Raw genomic sequence first — 18,784 nt, 5'->3', positions numbered from 1 at the left:
GTGATTTCTTATCTATAGACTGGAGAGCTGAGACCCGGAAGTCAGCAGCCGACAGTCCTTGCTGTCCAATATAATGTTCTGAGAGGCAGAGGAAACCCAGAGGTGCTAGATGGGCCTGGGAACAGATGCCCTTATTTTACTGGTCATTGGCAGAGCTCTGCTGTTTATCTGAACCTATCCTGATAGGTGCTTTCTATAAGTCTGCCATTCTAACCACTAAACAGACTCGCGCCTTTGGGGATGAGAAGTAGGCATGTATGAGCACCCTGCACGCTCTCTTGAAGGGAGGCTCTGTCACTCAGAGACCTTGAAACTATGAGTCTCCCAACCATTCTAACTTGACAACTCTCCATTCACCGATGGGGACCACAGTACCAAACTCTGAGGGCTAGATTACAATACATGCTAATGTGTGTTGATGTTTTGCAGGCAGAGGTTAATTTACAGACATCTGCTTCTAAACACAACTGGCTTTGCAAAATGGGATAGTGTACTTACTGTACCCAGCCCTCATTCCAGGGAGTGATTTTTGTAGAGCAAATGAGTCACTTTCTATCCAAGGCCAAACAGCTCTTAATGCTGTTTATGTAATTACCTTCCTTTGTTACTTTCCTTATTTTCTCTTATTGTGGTATTGTGTGGTTCTCCAGATAGGAAATCGTTTGCTCTGTCTGATGAGTAGAATTTAAAGTGCCAACAGGTCAAGGATGGTAGAAAAGCAAAGAGGTCAAGGAATCCCAACAACCGTGGAAAGAAGAATAGCCCTATTACCACCACTAGGAGATCACTGTAGCTTTCCCTTGAGTCTTCACCATTATGGTAACCACGCAGATACCACAGCTTTCTCCTGACGAGTCTCCTCTGCTGTGATAACTTTCTGCGGTCTGAGGAGGTAACTCCAAAATCGTTTAAGAGATGGGCCATAACTAGGGAAATCTAGAGATCTGGGAGAGATTAGTGTCTGGACTGGCGTGTCAATCACAACACTACCTACAGACCGAGCAAGGGTGCTCCAGGAAGAGAGGAGTCAGAACTGCCTTCCAGCATCTCTGGTTGGATAACCAACGACATTTATGGTCCCTGGTGTCCTTGCTCACATCTATCTTTGTTTTCAGCATCTTGATGACTACAGAACCTGGTGACGACACCCTTGTCAGAGACCCTGAACCTGAAGATCAGCTGAACTACATTCTGATTTCTCACCCAGGGAAAATGTAAGATAATAAATGGCTTAAGTCATAAAAGTCAGGAGTACTTTGTTATCTGATGCTATGGCTGTGTTCCCCCCAATCCCCAAACCATAAGAAATCGGAAAACCAAGCTGGAAGCTGAGCACAGCTCTGTACTTCCGGTCCCAGGTTGGTGACATGACTTGGTCAGTGATGTCAGCTTCCTTACTCTTTTTTCCCCTACAGGCCCCACCAGAGAGACAGATCAATCACATAAGACCCCCACTTTCCATCACCCTGACTCCGACTTCCCCAGAAAACTCAAATCTGAAGGGGTCCCCAAAGCTTTTTCTGTAAATGGTGGGACTTTCCATTTCTGCCTGACTTTACATCTCTGCCAATTAGCAAGGAGTGAGGGCTGGTGCCCTTGCCATGGCAACCGCCAAGCAAACAGCCTGGAGTTGGGGGTATCTTTGTTTCCACCTAGAGTTGGAGAGCTTCTTGCTGGTCATTTTAGGAGGACAAAGCCTGCTTCTTACTTGGGCCTTCAGTTGATTCAATAGTGAGAGGGAAGGAGGGCTGGGGAATGAGGTAACCTGTCCTTTGTGCTGAATCCCAAGGGCTCAAAAGAGAAACAGGGGTTCAGAATGAAACTATGACACTCTCCCTTGACAGACAGTGACAGGAAGCACTGGGTTGTAACCTGAGTGGTGTCTGTCCCCACCTTCCTAAGAAACAGCCCCAGAGAAGAAATTGTCTTCTGCAATAGCTCACAGTGGGATATGGAGGGCGTGAATCCTCTAGGTGGTAAAGTGTGTTCTATCTCAGGTGCTGCTAGCATCACGGGCAGTTCAGAGTGGAATCTTCCTCCCGCTGGCATTTCCTCCAGCATTCCGCGTCTCAAGGCTCCTACTCCCATCGTGATCCCTAGATGGGAAAAGCCATTCTGCTAAAGCTAGAGAAAGCAGTCGCCAGTCATCATGGCCTAAAGCTACAACACCACAATACCCAACCAGGGCATGAGGGAGGGATTGCCCTAAAGGGAGGCTCGGGCAGGGGTGTTTGGTGCTGAGGAGAGGGGACGGTGAGAACAGAAAAGCACCTGAAGGTCTGGATAATAGGCTCCGTTCCCTTCCAAAGACAAACCAGATTAATTGATTCCGCTCACCTGCAGCCCTGTGTGGCTTTGGGGTGTGTACCAGTCACTTTTCCAGGACGGTGACAAGATGCCTGACAGAGACAGCTGGAGGAAGGGAGGCTTTACTTTGGCTGGCCCTGTAAGAGCACAATCCATCATGGCAGGGGAGCTGCAGTGCCCGGTGTGAGGTGCCTCATCACGTGTGGGTTCCCTGCAGGCTTTCCGGCCAGCAGAGAACCGGTCCCTAAAGAGACAGGAATGAAACTTGGTTTAGCACAACTGAGGCACCAATGCTGGCCAAGACTTTGAGAGCCTGACACTAGTTTCTTTATTTTAGCCACATTTAAGCACAGAACAACTTTGGAAGAACGTTTTCTGATAATTAACTCTGTCCTGTGTGTACAAGCAAACATTGAAGCTCTTTATAAAGTACATCTGGCTTCTTCCGTGAAGATGAGTGCTGTTGACTCAAAACAGTGCTCAAGATAAAGATCTAGGGAGGACGACTGAGAGGAACATAATGTGTGTGGAAGCCAGGCAATCCCTGACCGTAAGATATCATAAAAGTCACTTAGACTGTAAAGTACAAAGGACATCCTCCTAAGGATGGCTTTAATGGATTTAAAGGCAATGCTCAAGATTTAGGGTAAAAGGGTCTGGGATAAACAAATATAATATTCTGGGGGATATAGGTGGAGCTAGCTGAACAGGTAGCAAGGGATCACCAAGTTGTGACACCACACACACGCACACACACACACACACACACACACACACACACACACACACACACACCATTCTGGGAGGACTGCCGAGTGTCTTCTCCCTATGGAGATGAGCAGAGTGTTTAACATGTTCTGACTTCTCCAGTGCTTCCGTAGAGACAAGGACTTTCTGCCCTCCATATGGTCACATTGCACCACAGTCAGGAAGAAGAGAGAGCTGGCTGCAGCTCTGTTTCTCTTTTTTTATTTAGTTTGGAACCTCGGCCCATCGGATGGTGCCACCTGCATTCAGGACAGCTGATAGACTTGCCCAGAGGTGTGTCTCTCTGGTGAGTCTATATACTGTTGAGTGGATCAATATTAACCACCACAGGGAGTGAAGATGAACTTTGTTCTCCATCCCCACCCAGGAGAGGCAACAAGACAGGAATAAAGTGTTCAGCAGATCTCATTTGCCTGGCTGAGGAAGTGACTTCATTACAGGCAAGATGTCGAGAAGGATGTTTTCTTAGAACAGTGGTCCTGGTGGAGAGCAAGTGGCATGGAGGCCCCTTCTTCCTGGCATCCAATTAGCATGATTTGTAGGATAGAAAAATGGGAGCACCTGCCCCTTGCTTCAAGAGCCAGTGACTCTATCTGTCCATCGCCCTGGTTGCGTGTCCTTTCATCTCCTGCAGCTGTGACAGAGGTTCTCAGGGTAGTATGCCATTTTCTAAAACAGGAGCACAGATGGGCAGACGAACTACGTGTGAATGTTCCCAGCATGAAGTAGATGTACCATGAAATGTGGCAGGCTCCAGATGCAGGATCCAAGGCATGATGTGGAGAGAAATACCACCGTAGGCTACAGCTTTTCCTTACCAGTGCTCTGGGATTGTTAGTGACGCTCCATGATGTGTCAAAGATGCTTCTTGCTGCTAGGTTTTTGAGAGCAGATAGGAGAGAGACACTGTGGACATCTTTTTCCTTCCTTGTAGCAGGGACCCATGGTGTCCCACCAGTGTCTCTGTCCGTGTTCCACTTGCCTCCCTGATCTTTATGTCTCTTGGTTAAAAGAACTCAGAGGGAATGTCGAAGATAAGGCAATTTTATTGCCAAGTACAGCAGACTTTCAAGTGGGAGAGAATGGACAGGAGCCAAAGTGTCCTGGCCATTGGCATTCTACACAGGTCTATACTTTTCTCTAAAATTCCTAGAACAAGCAGTTCTTCCGAATGACTTTGTTTCTTCCCAGTGATTGACAGTTGCAATTGAGTCTTGTAGGAAGGCAATGATATATCTTGCTCTATACAAGAAAGCCTGCTAGCAGGCATGTCCAGCCTGCAGTGCATGGGCCTCATGCACCCAACACAAACTCTTCAACTTGCTTAAAACATTATGATGTTTATTGACCTTTTATTTTGTAACATGACTGGGTGTTTTTTTTTAATACTTCATTTTTTATTTTTAATTGTGGCCATATGTGTGTGGTTTTGTTCAGATGAGTGCAGTACCTGAGGAAGTCAGAAGAGAGCGTGTTAGAAGTAGCCTGAGGTGGTGTTGGGAACCAAATTCTGGCTCTCTGCTTGGATGTGAGCTTTGTGGGTGCCAGTGTTGTGTGATATCAAGGTAGGCATTTGGCCACAGCTGTGCGCAGGGTTTTTGGAGTCAGCCTTAGAGAGCTATCCATTAGTAATGTTTAGGGCCATTCAGGGTGTCACGCCTCTTTCTAGGGCCAGATTCTTCTGACTAGCAATGACGATCTTTCTGCTCAGTTCTCTGAGGCTAAGGGAGTGGTTCACCCCAGTGTCCTCTGAGCCCACAACACCTAACCAATCACTGGACACTTCCATCTTTTTTTTTTTCTATTTGATCAGATTCAGCTTTTCAGAGATCAGAGCTCTGTTCTCCCGGGTAGCAATTCATGACGCATGCTATGTGTTATTGAAAGGGCACTGATTAAACTTGTTACACAAATATACTGGGAAGTACTCTCAGCTTCCCAGAGCTGGGAAATGGGTTTTGAACACAGTGAGTATTTACTAATGAACCCCTTGCACCTCATTGCACCCCACAACTTCCTGCAGCCATTGTGGTACTCTGAGGGGCTGGAGGGAGGGGGCTATACATGACACGTGTCCACCAAGGATTAGCTGAACCAAGCTATCTTCTGCCTGTTTGTTCAGGTCTCTGATCTGACCCAGCTTGCTGATGCTTTTGTTATGGTACCAGATTCTAGCCTAGGAGAAATTGTTCCTCCCTCCCAATGCTTGCCACTGAATGGGAGTATCATGGCCTGCTAAGTACTGGGCCCTTCCTGCCTGAAGCAGTCAGAGGGCAGAGCCCATCAGCTTCACCAGCAGCAGCTGCTCCAGTATCCTCCACCAGCCATAGCCTCTGTGGACCAATGTGGGGCTCAGAGAGGTGGGAGCGCTTTAAGCTCCTTTACTTTCTCTGTTGTTAGTGCCAACTTTTAGGCTCTGTATAAAGCGTCGTTACCCTGAAAATAATCCTCCCAGCCTTCTGAATCTCACCCTTGGGTTGAGTCTGGTCCTCTAGGAAGCTTATCCTCGCCATATGGTTGAGGAAAGATAAGCTGTCTGGGCTGTGAACTCGGAAAGCCGGCCATGAGGACCAGCTGCCCAGACCCTACACTGTGGCCAGAAATCCCCCCAGGGCCCAAATTTGAGTGTCTAAACTCAGCAGACGGCCAAAGCCTGGTGCTAATTGAGTCAGAGGTTTATATCTGAAGCATTTCGTTCTGAAACTCCTTTTAAACTCCTTTCTGTCTTTGTCTCCACAGAGAAAGCATGATGCCCCACTAACCTGCGCTCAGCTCTGGATGTATCCTCTGCCCGTCTTCTGTTCCCTTGCTTTATCTTTACTCCCCAATCATCCCAAGAACCGATCCCAGGACTGGCTCATCTTTACCTCCCAGGGTCCCCCGTGTTCCTTTTTTATAGTCCCTTGTCTATAGTCCTTGGAGGTTTTAAACATTGCTTTCTTACCTTTTTTATACTACCGTTCACTAAAATATTAATCTCCAAGGACAGGAATCCTACCTGTTCCTCACTTGGCCACTTAGGAGACAGATGCGCTGGGAGACCCCGGAAGGAGATGTACTCAGTGTCCCGATATGGAAGACGAGCAGAGGGGCCCGGAAACACCTCTCGGCCAAGTCTGCCTTTGCAGCCCTGACATGAGGTTTCAGTTTAAACAGAGAGCAGGAAGCATCCAAGAAGTCACGGTTAAGGAGTAGTTCCGCACACTCTTGTCTCTGCTCCCGTCTTCCCTGTGTGGTGATCTGCGAAGGTGTCAGAACTGTGTGACATCTTCCGGGAGACCAGTTCCTCCTCTGACTGGCATCAGAGGTTTCTCCTCTCAGCATGGCGTTCCTAGGGAAATCCCATGATGGTGGTGATCAGTTTCAGAAGTCTGATAGACAGACGGATGGACAGTGTTTCTTCAGAATATCTTCCTTCCTGTCACACAAGTAGCAAGCGCTGGATGAGTAACTGTTAATTTCCCTAGTTTTTAATGATTTGTGTGGGTGGGGATGGGTGTATAAGTACATGTATGTGAGGATGTACACATGTGAGAATATATGGAGGCCAGAAAGGGGTTTGGGGTCCCTCTGAGCTAGGATTAAAGGTGCTTGCCAGGTGCTTAACTTGTTCCGTGGGTAGTGGGGTGTGAATTCTGGACCCCATGATTGTGCCTTCAGTGTGTTTGACCACTGGGTCATCCCTCAGGTCTATGATTTCAATTGGAACCAAGTAGTTGAAATCCAAATATTATTTCACCCAGTCATATGGGACTCAAACTACTTCATGTCCAGCATGCCCTGCGCAGTGGTACACATTTCAGGGCAGATCCAAAGCCTTCTTCCCTGCCTTCGATTCTCTGCCAAAATGCAAGCATCTTACACAGCGTGCCCCGAATGAACAGCCTTTCCTGGGACCCTTCTGGGTGACGTTTGTTCCTCTCTGTGCTCTTCAGCAGAGTCTTCCACGGACAGCCCCAGCCAGACCACATCTAGAATTCCCCAGCAGCATATAGACAGCCATGCAGGAAACCAAATCAGCTTTACAAAATGACCCCAGCCTTCATTCTTAACTGTGAACAGACAGCCAAAGTCACCCGACTTGGAAAACCAGCCGTGCATGGGAAAACATCAGAGAACAGAACAGAGAGACCTTGGAAGTGCGTCTCTTAGAGACTGGAGCCAAGCTTTTGAAAAAGATTTTAATTAGATCTTCAGTGAGACTTGAGAAGATATTACACCCAAAACAGCAGTCTGTGGGAAACTAGGGAATGGAAAACATCACTGGAAATAATTAAACACGGACCGCTGAAATGAGAGAGAGTAGAAGATGAATTCAAGAAACTAGCAGGGCAGAGTGTGACAAGGTAGCCTGAATGTACAGTGGAAGAGAAGAGGCAGTTAAAATGAACTGTGTAGATAAACGGTCATGAGTGGGCACTGCTCAGCCATGGGCCTGGAGTAGAGGAAGGTGGGGTGGCTGGGTCTCTGAGCGTGTGTTGGAAGTCTTTGGGCCCATGTGTGTTAACTCGCTCTCTGGTCAAAACAATTTGAAATTCAACAGTTCTCTTTTGATGAAAACTTCCACTATCTCAAAAGTAAAAGAGGGCAGGAATCTGTCTCTTTTAGCCACCATGAACTCTCCCAGGTTTGTCCCCCATCTCTACCCTTGTTCCCCTATTAACATCGGTTCCACTTCAGGCCACTGGAGGCCAGGATCTTCAGTGCGAACTCGAGTCTGGAATCAGCTGGAGATGGGGGTCAGCTGCAGATGGGGGGGTCAGCTGGAGGTGGGGGGGTCAGCTGGAAGTGGGGGGTCAACTGTAGATGGAGGATTAGCTGGAGATGGGGGGGTCAGCTGTAGATGGAGGATTAGCTGGAGATGGGGATTAGCTGGAGATGAGGGATCAGCTGGAGATGGGGGTCAGCTGGAGATGGGAGATTAACTGGAGATGGGGGTCAGCTGGAGATGGGGATCAGTTGAAAATAGAGGTTGGCTAGGACTGGGAGTATAGGCTAAAGTTGTGAAATCAGGTGGAACTTCTGTGTTGACTGAACCTAGGGTCCGCTGGAGCTGAGCGCTAGACTTGGCTGGTATGTTCTAATCAGAGAAACAGAGACAAGGGCCATGCATCAAGGCTTCCATGAAATTCAAACGACATGCTGCATGCTTAGAGTACTTCTTGAGCAGCAAGTGGCCATCTGACTATTTAACAGGATGAGTCTTGTTTTCTTCACCTCAGTCTTAACTCTACTTCGGTGAATTTTACAGTTATATCTAAAAACACTTCAGAAATCATTAAGCTCTTGACTGTATGAGCGAGACTCCCCCAGATCCCATTCCCCATGGTCCTTCGATCTGAAGAGACAGATGGAGGTGGGGTGTTCCTATATTATATGTCGGCTACCTTCAAACTTGCAGCAATCACCTGCCTCAGATGCCATGGTGCATGCCACCATGCCTGGCTCCCTGTATATAATTTTGAAGGTGTATATACTTTTTGCCTCGGCATGCTTTGAGAACTTTCTCTCTGTTCTCTGTGGGAATTCAAGTCTTGCTTTGGTGAGCCCCTCTTAGTACCCATCTAGCTGGGTCCTTTCCTCCAGACATCCCATCTACAAGTCTGCTCCCACCATTGCTGCCATCTGTCCTCTCTTACTGTTGAGCTCCACGCTTGGTTTGGTGATTCTAGTGTTCTCCTGGGGACATATTTGTTTCATGAATAAGCAAGCACAGGAAGGATACATGCTGAGTTTATTGATGAACAGAGTTTGTTTCAGACAAGAACCAGCAATCTTGAGACAATCTCCTGCTCTCTCTCTCTCTCTCTCCCTCTCTCTCTCTCTCTCTCTCTCCCTCTCTCTCTCTCTCTCTCACACACACACACACACACACACAAGTGACAGGGAAGTCACCATCTGGTGCTAGGAGGGGTCAGCTTCAGACTCAGAAAGACCCCTAGTGTGCAGATCCGCACTGAGTCTGCTCATAGGAGAGAGTTGAAGCCAATGGTCCTTCTACTGTTAATTCTGCATTTCTGTCTCATTCTGCTGGCTATTGCTCCTTCCATGATACAGTAAATGGGGCTCCTGGATGTCTCTCCTTTCCTGGTTTTGTAAATTAAATCATCCGGTCCAGCGCCTCACTCCTCTCCATGGGGGAGAAATCAAAGCAGTGTTATACAAAGACCAAAAGAATTACCAAATGTTCCAGAGCAAGTGGAAAGATCTTGGGTTGGGGATTTAGTGTATGCCTAGCACACATAAGACCCTAGGTTCAGTTCTCAACTGGGGGAAAGTACAATAACAGTGGAAAAGTCAGCCTAGATAGAGCTCAAGGGTCCAAAATCCAAGACTAGAATGCTATGACTGTGGAGGAAGAGGAAGAGGGGGTGGAATATGGCTCAGTTGGTAGAGTGCTTGCCTAGCCTGTGCAGAGCCCTGGGTTAGCTCTCCAGCACGGCATGAAACCAGGGGTGGTGGCATATGTGCACAATCCCAGCAACTGGAAGGTGGGGGCAAGAAGATCAGAAGTTTAATGTCATCCTTGAGTTCCAGGCTAACCTGGGATACGGGAGAGTATTTTTCAAGAAAAGGAAGGGGGAGGGACAGAGGGAAAGGATGGAGATACACACACAGTGTGACAGAGAAACATCCCAAATGACCAATACTAAAAAAATTCTTACCCCATTAGTAGTCAAGGAAATTAAAATCTTAATGAGGACAAATCAGCTCCCTCTTTACATATCTTGGGTTGGTACTCATGGGACTGGAAAAGAGTGGCTCATGGGAAGGAGAGCTTCCCTGTCAGTTTACTGAGGGTGCCATGGCAGGACAGGTCACTTGGCTGCCAGTGTTGTCTGTTGTGCAGCAAACAGGAGGGGTGTGGACATGAGAAGTGTGGGGAGTCCTACAGTTGTACCTTTCCTAAAGGCAGGGAAAACAAGTTGCCTTAGACTGCTGGGTACCAGCAGCCGTCCAGGCCAGCGGAGGCAGAGCCAAGCAGTGAACGGGACCTGGAAGCTCTCACCCTGAGCAGTCTGAGGAAGGACATGGCCAGGACCCAGCAGGATCAAGGAATGTGGGTAGGAGAGGGGACCCTCAGGAATGGAGCAGCAGGTACAGAGAGAAGGCTGAGAGGCTGTAAGATAGCTCTCGGGCTGAGGCAGAGCCGGCAAAGCGGAGGGCCACTTCCACGTTAGGGTTGTCCTGGGTGGGCTCAAACCACTTCTGCAGACACCGGCCGCTATTCCTGCGCTCAGGACTGGCCTTGAATGTGTAGCTCCAGATCTTCTCACACAGATCAGTGGGGGTGGGGAATACATCCGAGAAAGGGCGGCAAGGCGCCTGGACCGGGCAGCGGTTTTTTCCTGTAGGGGTTGAGGATGGTTTCCTCACTTCCCATTGTCCCTTCTCTTCCATGTCCCCATTATCATGGGGGATAGAAGAAGGCTTGCACCCTCACCCAGGTTGGTGGCCACCAAGGACCCAGTCAGTCCACTTACCCTGACTCCAGTCCCAGCCACGACGCCAGTTGGATTTGCAAGTGTAAGAAGAGCGGCAGTCTTCCCACCACTCCTCGCAATCCTCCCAGCACAGGGGCACGCCCCAAACCCGCTCTTCTTGCCTGTCCGGGGCCACCTGGGTGCAGCAAGAGAGAGGGGGAAATGTCTAATCCTTTATACAGTCCTTATGTATTTTTCTTTGCCTTGTGCACGTGTGCACATTCTGGAAGAACAGGTGAATGTGTGTGTGTGTGTCTGAGTGGAGGCCAGAGGACAGTCTCAAGGGCTGTTATTCAGGGACCATTCATGTTGGCTTAAAGACGGTGTCTCCCACTGGCCCAGAGCTCACCAAGCAGGCTAGGCTGGTTGGCTAGCAAGCCTGAGGACGCACCTGCCTCTGCCTCCGCCTCTGCTTCTGTAGTGCTGAGATTATAACAGCTCACCTCCACACCTAGCTTTTTTATATGGGTTCTGAGGATTGAACTCAGGTCCTCATGCTTGTGTGGCAAGTGCACTACTGACAGAGCCATCTCCTAGTCCGAGGTATTTTATTATTATTATTATTATTATTATTATTATTATTATTATTATTATTATTATTATATAAATGAGAACTGTGAAGCTGAGTGGCTATTTGTCCCGGGCTATCTGGTGTGTAAGTAGGGATTGGAAGTCACACTCAGGCGCATCTCATCCTAGTGCCCACATCAGACAGTGTCCCCATGCTATCCTTCGGGGACAGAGGCGGCTCCCTCTTCATCTCTTTCCCAGGCCTCTGGCTCTGCTTTCATCCCTAGAGGGACAGCATCTCCTAGCCCGACTCGCCTAGGATTAATGGCAGGGTATTGCCCGGGTCTGCCTCCCATCTGCTCACCGGCTGGATCCAAGGCCCCAGGTTGGGGGAACACTCATGAAAGCAGATAGCTTGGATGAAGTGCTTGTGGCAGACGGGGGTCAGCAGTCCACAGTGCATCATGCTGAAGTTAAAGAGCAAGGACTCATCCAGGTGGGCTTCCCAGCTTGTGGTGGGCGTGCAGCAGGCATTGTCCTTCCAGGGGACACACTGGACGTGGAGGGAGAAGCAGCAGGCAGTGGGTAAGAGGCTGGGGTTCAGGGTCTTGGGCAGAGGGTGCCAGGAGAAGGGACATCTTGAGCAGCTCTGTAGGGTATCTGTCAACATGCCCTGAAGAACAGGAGGCGCCTGACCACTGACCTCCGCTTTGTCTACCTGCCGCAGAACGTAGCATCCTGATGTCAGCTCCAGGGAGGAAATAGATCCAGAAAAGCAAACAGAAAGAAGTCCCGTGGGGAGTCAGGAACCTGGTTATGATGATGGGTTGGAGGAACTGATAGTTGGAACGTTCCTCTCCCCACAGCCCTGTATTTGCCTTTAGGAGACCGACAAGGAAACACATTAAGTCCTGTGTCTAGCCAGTACATGTTGGTAGGAAGGCTTGCATTGACCCCTGGTGAGCCAATAGGGCTTCTGGGATCACCACATGACCTGTTTCCCAAGTGACCAGAGCAGCTCAGGGTCAAAATCCGGGGTAAAGAAACCCAGACTAAGGAACCTGATGGAATGGGCTGACGGAGTACAGGGACCAGCTTGCCTGTATTCCTTCTCTAACAAACCTAAGAAGCTACCCCGGGGCCAGCTCTTGTTCCTGTACCTCCAAGTAGAGCTTGTCTTCTGGGCCAGGCTCTTGCTTGTGGTGCTTGGCATTCATGCAGATGTTGACTGGCTTGTCCCCTGATAAGGTGGGCATGACCATCCACAATTCCAAGAGGATCTGCCACCATTGTGCCATGACCTGCTGCAGAGAAAAGCCTGGGCTAGAGGACAGCCATCCCAACCCCTCCAAAACACCAGGCACTAAAGATGGAGTAGGGGCTCCAAGGCTCCCTTAGGTCACTGGAACATTCTGGCTGCTCTTTGAGCTTTCTGTGTAGAGGAGCGTTACGGAATGCAGGGCAGGTAAAATAATACCTGGATCTGACACCCCACCACCAACCATTGCAGAGATGCAAAAACCAAACCAGCAACAGGGCAAAGAAAAGAAAACGAAAAAAAAAAAAAAAGCCAGCTCTGAAGAGGAGGGCAGGTAGGGAATGGCTCCAAGTCCTTCTACACTTAGATACAGCTCTGCTAACTCAGTGATGTATGGACTGGGAGTTTAGAGCTTTGATCCCAGCCCACAGCCAGTCTCCTGGCCAAGTAACTAGTCCCCAGTAAGCAAGCAGACCAAAGGGCATGGTTGATCAGGTGTCAATCCTATTTCTATTCCCTAGGACGGGTACACTCCAGGCCCACAGCTTCTCAGAGCAGCTTATCACCACTCTGTCCCTCCAACTAGAGCCCTTTCCTCAAAGCAGAAGCTCACTTCAACCAGCTCCCGTCTAGCTCGGTGCTACCCTAAGCATCCGGCCGGGCCAGCCAATGCTGGGAACTCTGCTGTCACGTTTTATTTCCAGTTCTCTTCTGGGTTGTACTGGCCCCGCGAGGGGTGAGGGGTGCACAGGGAGATCCCTCTCTGCCGTAGCAAAGGCTCACTCTGCTTCAGCTCACCCACACCGGGCCTCACAGCTCCTCTGTCTGTCCCTAAGCCTGGTGGAAACCTGCCCTAGACACAGGCAGTCTAGCCTGAGTCGAGCACCTCAGACAGCCTAGGGACTGGAGACCCAGACTTGACTGAGGAACCCATTCTCAAATCTAAACCAAAGACTCTTCTCCCCACAGCACCAACTCTAAGTTTGCAAAGAGAACAAAAATTCTCAAAGACCAGGAAGGGAAGATGGAGGGGAGACGCCAGCCTTTGGGCATTCTTTTCACACTCACATTCAAGGCAGGGTTCTCCCGGTGCAGGCTGAGGGCTGAGGGCGCTCCACCCGCTGCTGCCTTTATATCCCTCTTCGGTTTCTACAAGACACAGGTGCAGAGGGCAGCAAGGCTCGAGCTGAGCAGCCAAGGGTTTGTCTTGTGGAGAAACCAGCGATCCCTGCAGCCAGCAACACCGCTTCTAACCCCTGAGAACCTGGGACTGATTAGCTTCTCTGCCGCCCTGTGATGAGAGCTGTTGGCAGGGACTGTTGGGAAAGAGAGGTCATGAGAAGGTCTTGGCGCAGGGGAACCCTAGCGACTTTCCTTCTCATCTTTTGTTCTCTGGAGCTCCCTTCCCGTCCCCTGTTCCGTTCCACCTGGTGTCTCTCACAGCATCAGGAGCCAACTGCAGAGCAAACAACACGAGGAGACAGGAGGAGTCCTGGAGAACCAAGGGTTTAAGCAGCAAAGTTGAAACAAAAGCCAGCCCTAGGCACGCACAGGGACAGCATGCATTTGCACAGTGTGTGGCTTGTGACCTCGGCTCCAAAGGTCCCATTGGCAGTGATGTCCCGTTTTTGTTTCTTTCTTATGTTCTGTCTCCAAAGGAGAAGTAGTCAATTCACCAAGTTTTATACTAAATAAATAAAATAAAAACAAACACTTGTGTTTCCCACTGAGGAAGACAAAATAAACAGTCCGAGACGTTCAGCTTCCAGTCAGTATGCAAAGCATATTAATTATGTGCGGGAGTGAGTGGGGGAGGTGGTGTTCTCCTCACCTGGGTACCGAGTACTGAGCATCCCCAAGGGCTAATCGTGGGGCTGGAGGCTAAGGCATTGACACGCAATCTAACTTACTGCCTTCAAGAATCCCCCAAATGAGCATACTCCTTCAGAGGTAGGGGAAACAGAGGCTCAGAGAATGAGCTGGGATCTAGACTATGCTTGTTTGACTTCACAGCTAACGCTTATGGACCAGGTGAGGGGGAGACCTTCAGGACCGAAGGGTAGGAACTGTCTAGGTCTCGAGTCTTCTTTGAAATAGGAGTCAGATGCCACAGTCAGACTGTGTATGAGTGGGAGCTGTGTGCTGGGATTTGGGGGGAAGGGACTGGACAGTGTGGCCACCAATCCAGCTTCCACATACTGTCTTCAGCAGAGCTGAGAGTCAGACACCGAATGGAAAGGCATTTCTGCTGATGGGTCTCTTTGCTTCAGTGTCCACAGTGGCAGCAGAGACAGGCACGCGTGTCCTTTACTTCATAGACGCCCAGGAAGCAGCGAGCCTTAACAAGTAAGAGAATGGTGTTGAACGTTAAGTTCTAAATGGCTGTGCATGTGGCAAGAGCAAGAATCCAGAAATGAGTCACACAGTCATTACTGAAATGGAAAACTGGCCTTCACAGGGAGGGGACAGGGACAAGGAGGAACTGGCTAGCCACCGCCAAGACAAAGCTGGAGGAAATGAGTCGAAATTATAGCCAGCGTTGGATGCAGGTGGAGGGAGGGAGGGAGGGAGGGGCAATTGCAGAGGCTGCCTTTCAAGAGAGCCATTAGCCCGGCATCTGTCCCTGGAGAAGCAGTTTGAGGTCCTTGAGCAGAGCTCATTTTGCCTTATTGTGGCTGAGCCTTCCAGAGAAATCTGTTTTCTGACTGAAGTCTGCTAAATCGGGGCCGGCTGTGGATGGAGCCGCTCGAAAGCAGCTGGAAACAACAACACGATGAAATGGCAAGGGGAAGAGGCTCAGGCTATTCTGAAGGATGGGGGGGGGCAGCGGATGGAGTGACCTGAAGTCTCTCTCCTTTGGGGTCGCAAGGAATGCTGGATGGTGATGGCTCTCCTGTCCTCCCACCATTTACCAGGTCATCCAAAGCAGTGATTTTGAAGACAGGCAGAAAAGCTAGGATGTCCCAGGACACTTGGAAGTCAGAGACAGCAGCAAGGCTTCTCTGCAGCTCAGGGTTCTAACTCTTGAGCTCGCTCCCCACCCTCTTAATAACCGAAGGTCTTTAACAAGCTTGTAACTTGGACTGAGAGCGCCATCCAACTCTCCTTTGTCCATCCAAATGCCCTCCCGAGGATGTCTGCTTCTCCCTGCAGCCAGAGTCACATGTGGGTCCTTCAACCTGGCTCCCTGACTCCTCCAAGGCAATATTCAGGCAACAGCTAGGATGATAAACTCTGCAGGGCTTTATTACAAAACCTTCCAAACAGAAGGGAAGTTGAGATGATTTCACAGTGAGTCCTGACCTACCACTTTGATCTTACACAGTCCCTTTTCCTCTGGGGGTGTTTCTGAGCCAGTCATGCATCTCGTTCTTGAGGGATGTCAAGAACATTCCATGAGCATCTCCAAGTAGGAAATCAGCGTGCTTCCGAGTAATTCAAGCACATCCCTAGTATACTCTCACATTTAAAATCTTTGTATACATTGAGATAAGACTCCATGGTGCGTGGGCCCTTTTTAATCCCAATGTACTTTTCTATTCTAATCCATGGCCCATTTTCTTTTTAATTTTAGAATTTATAATTGTGTTTGTGTGTGTGTGATATGAGTGGGTGTGGCATGTGTGCCCCCGAATGTGTGTCTAGGTCAGGGGACAACTTTGTAAAGTTGGTTCCACCTCTACTTAGGTTTCACCGATTGACCTTAGGCTGTCAGGGTTTCATAACAAATGCTTGCATCCTCCGAGCCATGCTGCCAGCCCCCACATTCCAGGGCATTTGATTATTCTAAATCCGTAACTGTCCTGCTCCAGAAAGGTGACTCCTTGGCTCATGCTCTCATTGCCCGCTGAACCCGTGTCGGGATTTCCTCTTAGTTCTGGCTCCCTGAAGGAACAGCTTGCCCCGCCCCTGCCAGCCAGGAAGCTCCATGGTCCCGGGGACTGGGGAGATGCTTTTGTGAGTCTTCTGTCCCCGTCTATAGCTCTGTTCTCGCAGCTGCCTTCTGCCTCCATGGACACCAACCAGCCTGAGCCTCCCCTGCCTGTCGTCTGGACTCAGTCGGGCAGACACAGCCTGATCTGGAGTGGACGGTCCATAATGACTGTCTTAGGAAAACAGCAGCAGCACTGGTTCAGACGGTTCCCTAGTTTAATATGTCCTCCCCGCCTCTCTTCTACTCTCTCCTCTCCATCCCTCTCTCCTTTTCTTCATAGTCTGAGCCATCCTTTTCCCTCGATTTAGAGTGATCTCTCCTGTCTCCTCTCATCCTTCCTTCCTTCTTTTTTTGTTTAATTCAAACTATGAGACAACTTACTTACTAATTTTCTTTGCAGTACTAAGGATTGAATTGAGAGCCTTTCCCGTGTTCCCACTGAGCTGTGCCCCAGCCGCCTTTTCACTTCCTCTTCCTTCTCGTCCTTCTCTGTTCCCATTCTCCGCTGTCCCCCACCGCATTCACCCTCTTCTCACTTCCCCTTCCTCTCCCCCTCTCCTCCTTCCCTCCCTTGCCCTCTCTTGTAATTTTCCTCCCTCGCCCCCACACTCTCATTCTCTGACGTTTAATGCTGGGCCTCTCGTCACCACTTGAAAACGGCTATGCTTTGGGTCTAATCACAAAACGGAAATGAGTGTGAAGCCTACCAGGTACTGAAGAGCATCTGAGTGGAGGGACGGCAGATGGAAAACACCGGAGTTCTAATGGAAGGATGGACTGAAAATTAGATACACGAGCCGCCTCTCCGTTACATTCACACCCTGCTGGCTGTGCTGGTTCTCCACATCTGCCATGACAATGAGGTTTATGCGGGGTTTGCAGCGTGTAGTCTGCCCCATGATCCCACCCTGGAGCTGCTTTTGACCCACAGCCCTCATCTGTCCCTGAAGTACCTTCCTCTCCTAGCCACGCTTCTAAAACCTGTGCACCACGGCGCCCCTAGACATGGCTCCCGGATTCTTACCATTCTGTGATCCACTCTCATCATAGCTGCCAGCCACCTCCATTTGCTTGATTTGAAGGGCAAGGCTTGAGAGCTCATTTGACACATCTCAGTAGCTTTTGACTAAGGTAATCCCCCTGCCTCATCTTTGCTCCACAGCACTCTATATTCTCCTTGTTTCCCACCCACATCTCAGCATCCTCATCCCTTGGGACACTCCATTTTCTCCCATGAGCCTGCCCCAGGGCCTCTTCCTTTCTCTCTGGGCCATCTGGCCTCCAGCATGACTTCTTGATTTTCTGTGTATGGGTACGTAAGCCACACTCTCCATTCCTGGCCCATAATATCTTGTAAAGCCTGCATCTGCTCTACATGCTACGCCATGCTAGGTATGGTTTGCGAGTCTGGAAGGGGGCCTGGAGATTTAATCAAAGACACACAGACAGAGAGACATGGGGACACAGGCCGTCCTTGATACAAGAATGTCCCCTTTATTGTGTTCAGGGGCAGCTTATAGAGTGCTCTAGCCATGCCCCAGCTCTTGGGACCTTTTAGCTGCAGCCACCAGAACCCACTCCCGTCTTGTGCTCAGAGCAGCTGCAAACACAGGAAAACAAGTTGTTTTGCGCAGAGCAGCTGCAAGCACAGGAAAACAAGTTGTTTTGCTCAGAGCAGCTGCAAGCAAGCTTTTTACAAGAAATCAGGTCTGGGGGTCCACAGCCCCCAACAATATCTCATGTTCCCAGACCTCCAGTGACATTCCACTCTCCTCCCAGCTCCTCAAACCCCACTGCTCGTATCACTTTCCCACTCAATCTGCTTTCTTGGGCTAGTTAATGGGACTCCTTCCTCTACTGCCCTGGGCCAGAAGCCTGTAGATACTGTGGACTCTTCTCCCTTTGTATGTGAGTGTTTTAACATGGTCCAGACACTGGTTACCATGGAAACCTCCCCTCCCTTCCCATCCCCGTCCTATGCATTCATCATTCTGCTCTCTGAATGAGCCACCCTTCTCTGTCTTTGCACCTGCAAGGCTGTTTGCCAGGAAGACCTGACCCTGCGTCTTCCCCAGCTGTTTGCCCTGCAGGGCTCCATTCTGGCGCCATACTCTTCAGAAAGCCTGCCCTTGACCCTCCCTAGTGCAGCCTCCTTTGTGACCACCCTGGACATTCTGTACAGCAAAGGTTCTATTCTGTCAGCCTAGTATACTCGAAACTAAAATGTGTTTGGACGGGACACTAACCCGTCGGTGGCGCCATTGAAACATTTTTCCAAGTTCCATCCTGAGTCTTTCCCTGAGGATCTTGAAACATTCCCACACTTGTGACGGTGAACTGGGATGACTTCAGATGGGTAGAGCACATGCAGCCCACTGCTGTGGGACAATGGTCTTGTACTTTGTAAAGATTTGTCACTTGTATTTTAATAAAATGCTGATTGAACAGTAGCCAGGCAGAAAGTATAGGTGGTACAACCAGGCAGGAAGTATAGGCGGGGCAACCAGAACAGGAGAATTCTGG

General features: G+C 49.6%; 1 protein-coding gene across 1 annotated transcript; it reads right to left on the bottom strand.

Moving 5' to 3' along the window:
- Positions 1–8,792: 8,792 nt before the first annotated feature.
- On the bottom strand, positions 8,793–13,782 carry Izumo1r (IZUMO1 receptor, JUNO). The gene is made up of 5 exons (XM_048433761.3): positions 13,396–13,782; positions 12,230–12,373; positions 11,434–11,622; positions 10,560–10,695; positions 8,793–10,424 (listed from the first exon to the last, which is right to left on the bottom strand). Exons 2-5 carry the CDS (start codon positions 12,365–12,367, stop codon positions 10,156–10,158), a joined length of 732 nt encoding a protein of 243 aa, XP_048289718.3. The 5' UTR covers positions 12,368–12,373; positions 13,396–13,782; the 3' UTR covers positions 8,793–10,155.
- Between the last annotated feature and the right edge of the window lie 5,002 nt (positions 13,783–18,784).

This window comes from Myodes glareolus, chromosome 4 (assembly GCF_982192425.1).
Source record: "Myodes glareolus chromosome 4, mMyoGla1.1, whole genome shotgun sequence".
In the NCBI taxonomy this organism is placed as follows: domain Eukaryota; kingdom Metazoa; phylum Chordata; class Mammalia; order Rodentia; family Cricetidae; genus Myodes; species Myodes glareolus.
Note: the sequence above shows the minus strand (reverse complement) of the source record. Positions and strands in the feature narration are given on the sequence as shown.

What these genes read in the sequence shown, in the direction of transcription:
- Izumo1r (XM_048433761.3), bottom strand. Translation starts at nt 12,367, where the DNA reads ATGGCACAATGGTGGCAGATCCTCTTGGAATTGTGGATGGTCATGCCC. An exon ending in AAGACAAGCTCTACTTGGAG is followed by an intron (nt 11,623 to 12,229) that starts GTACAGGAACAA and finishes CTCCACGTCCAG; the next exon opens with TGTGTCCCCTGGAAGGACAA. An exon ending in TGGGGCCTTGGATCCAGCCG is followed by an intron (nt 10,696 to 11,433) that starts GTGAGCAGATGG and finishes TGCTGCACCCAG; the next exon opens with GTGGCCCCGGACAGGCAAGA.